Source organism: Capra hircus, chromosome 7 (genome assembly GCF_001704415.2).
Source record: "Capra hircus breed San Clemente chromosome 7, ASM170441v1, whole genome shotgun sequence".
NCBI classification, from domain to species: domain Eukaryota; kingdom Metazoa; phylum Chordata; class Mammalia; order Artiodactyla; family Bovidae; genus Capra; species Capra hircus.
The window spans coordinates 68,321,719-68,326,414 of record NC_030814.1 but is presented as its reverse complement, the minus strand read 5'-3'; the positions used below and the strand labels follow the sequence as shown (position 1 = coordinate 68,326,414).

Genomic DNA, 4,696 nt, shown 5'->3' with positions numbered 1-4,696 from the left:
GACAAATATATTTTAACACTAAATAGATGGATAAAATATTAACTTTGTACAGATATTTTTACAAAAATTACATGCCAATTGTAGGAATAAATAGTAACTCATAAAGTATTGTCTTTGAAGTAAATCTACCCAATTTTAGTAATAATTCAAAGACTCTCATGTAGAGTGGATGTCATGATTTTCTGCACTGTGAACATTCTGGTTCAAAAGATCAGTTTCTTTTTTTTTTTTCTTATGCTGATGCCCTTCCTTAGCTGTCTTTGCAAGACACTCTTCACTTCTTTGTTCCTCAGGGTATAGATGAGAGGGTTCAGCAATGGTGTGATCACAGTGAAGAAGAAACCGACAAACTTGCCATGTTTTGAAGCAAACTGGTTCTTAGGGTCTGTGTAAACCATGGCCACTGTCCCATAAAACATGAAGACCACAGTGAGGTGGGAGGAGCAGGTAGCAATGGCTTTCTGCCTTCCCTCCTCAGATTGGATTTTACCCAAAGTTTGAGCTATGTAACCATAAGAAGTCAGGATCAACCCCATTGGCAAGATGGTAAAGAAAACAGCAGAGATTGTCATCTGCCACTCAGTAGTGGAAGTGTCTCCACAAGTTAGTCTTACGAGAGAAGGAACCTGACAGAGAAAGTCATCCAGACAGTGGTGGGCACAAAACGGCAGCTGGAATGTGATAGGTGTTTGAGTAACAGATTCGATCAGTCCAGACAGCCAAGACGTAAGCACCAGTTTCCAACAGAACTGAGGATGCATGATGATAGTGTAGCGCAAGGGCTGGCAGATAGCAACATAGCGGTCAAAAGCCATCACCACCAGCATGACACTTTGTGTGGCACCAACACAGAGCACCATGCCCAGCTGAATGATGCATCCTGGGTAGGTGATGCTCTTATCTGGCCCCCGCAAGTTGAACAACATTTGGGGCACAACAGTCGTGGTGAAACAGAGATCCAAGAAAGAAAGATTGCTAAGAAAGAAGTACATGGGGGTGTAGAGTTGAGGGTTCATGTATGAGAGCAAGATAATAGTCACATTGGAGAGAATGATCATGGTGTATAAGAAGATCACTATCCAGAAGAGAACCATTTCTAGCTGGGGAAATTCAGAGTAGCCAAGAAGTACAAATCCCACTGGGAAGCTCTTGTTGGTGCTTCCTGTTGCTTTTGGTATAGAGTTTTGGACATAATTTTAAGGAAAAAAAAAATGTGAATAGATTTGAGAAAAGGTTAACTAGACAGGAAAAGAGTTTGTTTTCCATAGGGTCTTGGGAAATGGGACATATTGGTTATTTTCATACCTTGGACCAATAGCATACAAAGCTGAGTTTAACAAAGAAAGGAGTATTCATTAAAAACTAACCCTGAGATTCATTCCCATAATCTGTAATCATAACATCTCCATCAGACATCCTCAGATAATCACCTTAGATCACATACATTTTCCTCCCAGATTGTTCATGCCATGTTGAACAGCAAGCTTTTGCTTTGAAATATGTAGTTGTCTAATTTATCAGGGTACAATTTGCAGTTTGGTGATATGAATAGGAACACATGAAATGGAGGTCTAAATAGTGATGCCCTGAACATAAATAATTTTTAGTGTCTGAAGAACAGAAATTTGGGATAAGAACCATACCAATTTTTAAATGAGGCAAAATTAAGTTGAATGTTTTACCATTTTTAACTAAAGCAATTTAAATTCACTTAATAGATAATTTTAAAATATGCATCAATATTCTCATCTAATGAGTAGCTACAATAACTCTTACCCCAGGTGTATCACATGAATTATACCAATTATTATATAATAATTCTGAATTATATGAATAATTGTAAAATGTTTTCAATAATCACTTGGGGATAACACAAATCTTTAATAACAATAAATAATAGAAAAATCAAACTAATAAAATTATAAAATATGTATTTTTAAAGCTTTACATCATGGACAGGAAAGCAAAGAAAGGTGATTCATGGGCTAATGCTAATTAGCAAAAAGGTATGGTATTAGTTTTGGGTATCATTGTCTTGGGGTATTAATTTTGTCTTCTAGGAACTTTATAATAGTTCAGAGAATTTCAAGAATGTAAGAGGCATCAAAGACAAAAATACAGTTAGGTATATAGAATTGATATTTAGACTGTAAATTTACATTTTGCTAGTGGTCAAACAATACAAAAATCTGAGAATCATTACAGAGGTCTGCTACTATTCAGTAGTAAGTTTACGTGTATTTATTTAGAACCTGTCACATGCCAGGCACTGTGCTATGGCATGGGGATATCGGACTCTTTGTGACTCTATGTACTGTAGCCTGTCCAGCCTCCTCTGTCCATGAATTCTCCAGGCAAGAATACTGGAGTGGGTTGCCATTCCCTTCTCCAGGGAATCTTCCTGACACAGGGATCGCACCCGGGTTTCCTAGAGTTGCAGGCAGGTTCTTTACCAACTGAGCCACGAGGCAACCCCAAATGGAGAGAGAAGAAATCCTTAATGCAGGCCCATGGAAGAGAGAGCACGTGAAAAAAACAAGCAAATAAATCATAAGTAGTATTCAACTATTTTAAAGATAATTCTAAAAATGATAATTTTAAAATCAAGAGTATTGTCATTAAGGATAAAAATGGAGGATATGAGAACAGAAGAGAATCATTTTACTCAGAGAAAACAGGAAGACAAAGCAGTCGAGTACTAAGGAAGTGTATTTATACAAGGAGTCCAGCTGGCTGACAGAATGTTAAAGCCTTGTCCACTAGATGTGGTGACACATGTCAGATGAACTCAGCTTCTCTGTGCTAAGTTCCCACGACCATGTCCTGAACTGATTTCGTTTTCTTCCTGCAGGATTCCTGAACCAACTATAAAATATCCATTTGCTTTACCAGACTGTATTGTTCCTTCAGTTCTCTCATTATTTGGAGTCTTTTTCATGCACTTACCTTCACTTGGCTCAAAATGTGTCATACTCGATGTTTAGAAACGAATGACCAAGTTCATATGGGTTTATTTTTAAATGATATCATGGGCTCATTTGTCATTATGTTAAAAAAAATTTAAGTCAAATATATATGTATATATGGAGAAAGAAATGGCAACCCACTCCAGTGTTCTTGCCTGGAGAATCCCAGGGATGGCGGAGCCTGGTGGGCTGCCGTCTATGGGGTCGCACAGAGTCGGACACAACTGAAGAGACTTAGCAGCAGCAGCAGCATATATGTGTGTGTGTGTATATATATATGTATATATATATATATATTTACAAATTCCTTTGAATTATTTTTAAAGATTATTTTTTACTATATAAACACATTTTATGAGCAGTATAGTATATATCCCTGGTGGCTCAGTTGGTAAAGAATCCACCTGCATTGCAGGAGACCTGGATTTGATCCTTGGATCTGGAAGATCCCCTGGAGAACAGAATGGAAATACACTCCAGTCCACTCTAGTATTCCTACCTGGAGACTCCCATGGACAGAGGAGTCTGGAGGGCTACAGTTCATGAGATCACAAAAAGTCAGGCACAAATAAGCAGCTAACATATTTACAGATAATTTAGCAATATAAGTATGAAACAAAAACAAAAATAAAGTCACCTTTAACCCCACCATCAAATATGAATTTTTCTGTAGAACTTTGGTTTCCTCCTTTAAGAATATATTTTAATAAATAATGCACATAGATATATAGATATAATATATAAACTGTATCTGCTATATAGTATACTTAAAATGTGCATAGCTCAATATTATACCTTTTACACATTCTCATGACTCTAAATACTTTTAGAAATATAATCTGCTTGAGTATAGTTTAATAATTCATAGTATTTTATGTTACTAACAAAGTTTATACAAAATATTTTATTTTAAATGTACCTTTTAAAATTTTTGATAACCTAAACAATACTTTATGTAAAAATTCCTTTATTCTATGAATGTATTTGCATTAAGAAAATATTGTCTTCTATAGTTTCAGATTGCTTTCTATGAAGGCTCTTCCCTGATCTATCACAAAAGGCAATTTTTATTTTTACTTTTCTCACAATCAGTAAGGATCATCATTTTTCCTATTTATAATTGATCAAGTAAAGAAGTGAATCCTTATTATGAATTTGACTTGCATTTTTGTTACTTATATGTTTGTTTATGCAAATTTTTCTTCATCAAAATGTCTGTGACAGTTTTAACTTGATATGCTTCCTTTTTCTGATTTTTCTGATTAATAAGTAATAGGACACATTGCTTTTAGCTTTTGATATATGTTTACATGATTCAAATTACAAATTCTACAAATTTAAATATATCTTATTATAGTTCATCTTTTTCTTCTCCCTATTTTCTGCAAATCCTAAATTACTTCCCATAGTATCGTTAAATTTATTTATTCATAGTTTATTTAAAATTTTTCATACACTTTTGCCTTACTGCTTGAGTTTTTAATTTTTTTAGATTCAAATCTTTAATTAGTTTAATTTTAAAATGTCAACCTTATATATAAAGTTTATTTCTAATTTGTTGCCATATTATCAGAGCATTTTACTAAAAAATCTTTTTTCAATTCATTGATTCACAATGATGATTTTGCTGTATTTATTTGCCAAGAGTTCAGCTACAATCATGGTTGGGGGTTTCATGCTCTGTTGTTATGATTACTGCCAAAAATTAACTCGTCTGTTAAGAGAATACT

At 34.5% G+C, this 4,696-nt stretch overlaps 1 protein-coding gene across 1 annotated transcript; it reads right to left on the bottom strand.

Moving 5' to 3' along the window:
* On the bottom strand, nucleotides 204–2,971 carry LOC102177331 (olfactory receptor 2H1-like). The gene is made up of 2 exons (XM_005682867.2): nucleotides 2,947–2,971; nucleotides 204–1,168 (listed from the first exon to the last, which is right to left on the bottom strand). The coding sequence occupies exons 1-2, from the start codon at nucleotides 2,969–2,971 to the stop codon at nucleotides 204–206; spliced, it is 990 nt and encodes a 329-aa protein (XP_005682924.2).

Excerpts from the sequence above, each read along its gene's own strand:
- LOC102177331 (XM_005682867.2), bottom strand. The coding sequence starts at position 2,971 with ATGACACATTTTGAGCCAAGTGAAG. Across the intron at positions 1,169-2,946 it reads ACATTTTGAGCCAAGTGAAG|CAACAGGAAGCACCAACAAG; the intron begins GTAAGTGCATGA and ends CTATACCAAAAG.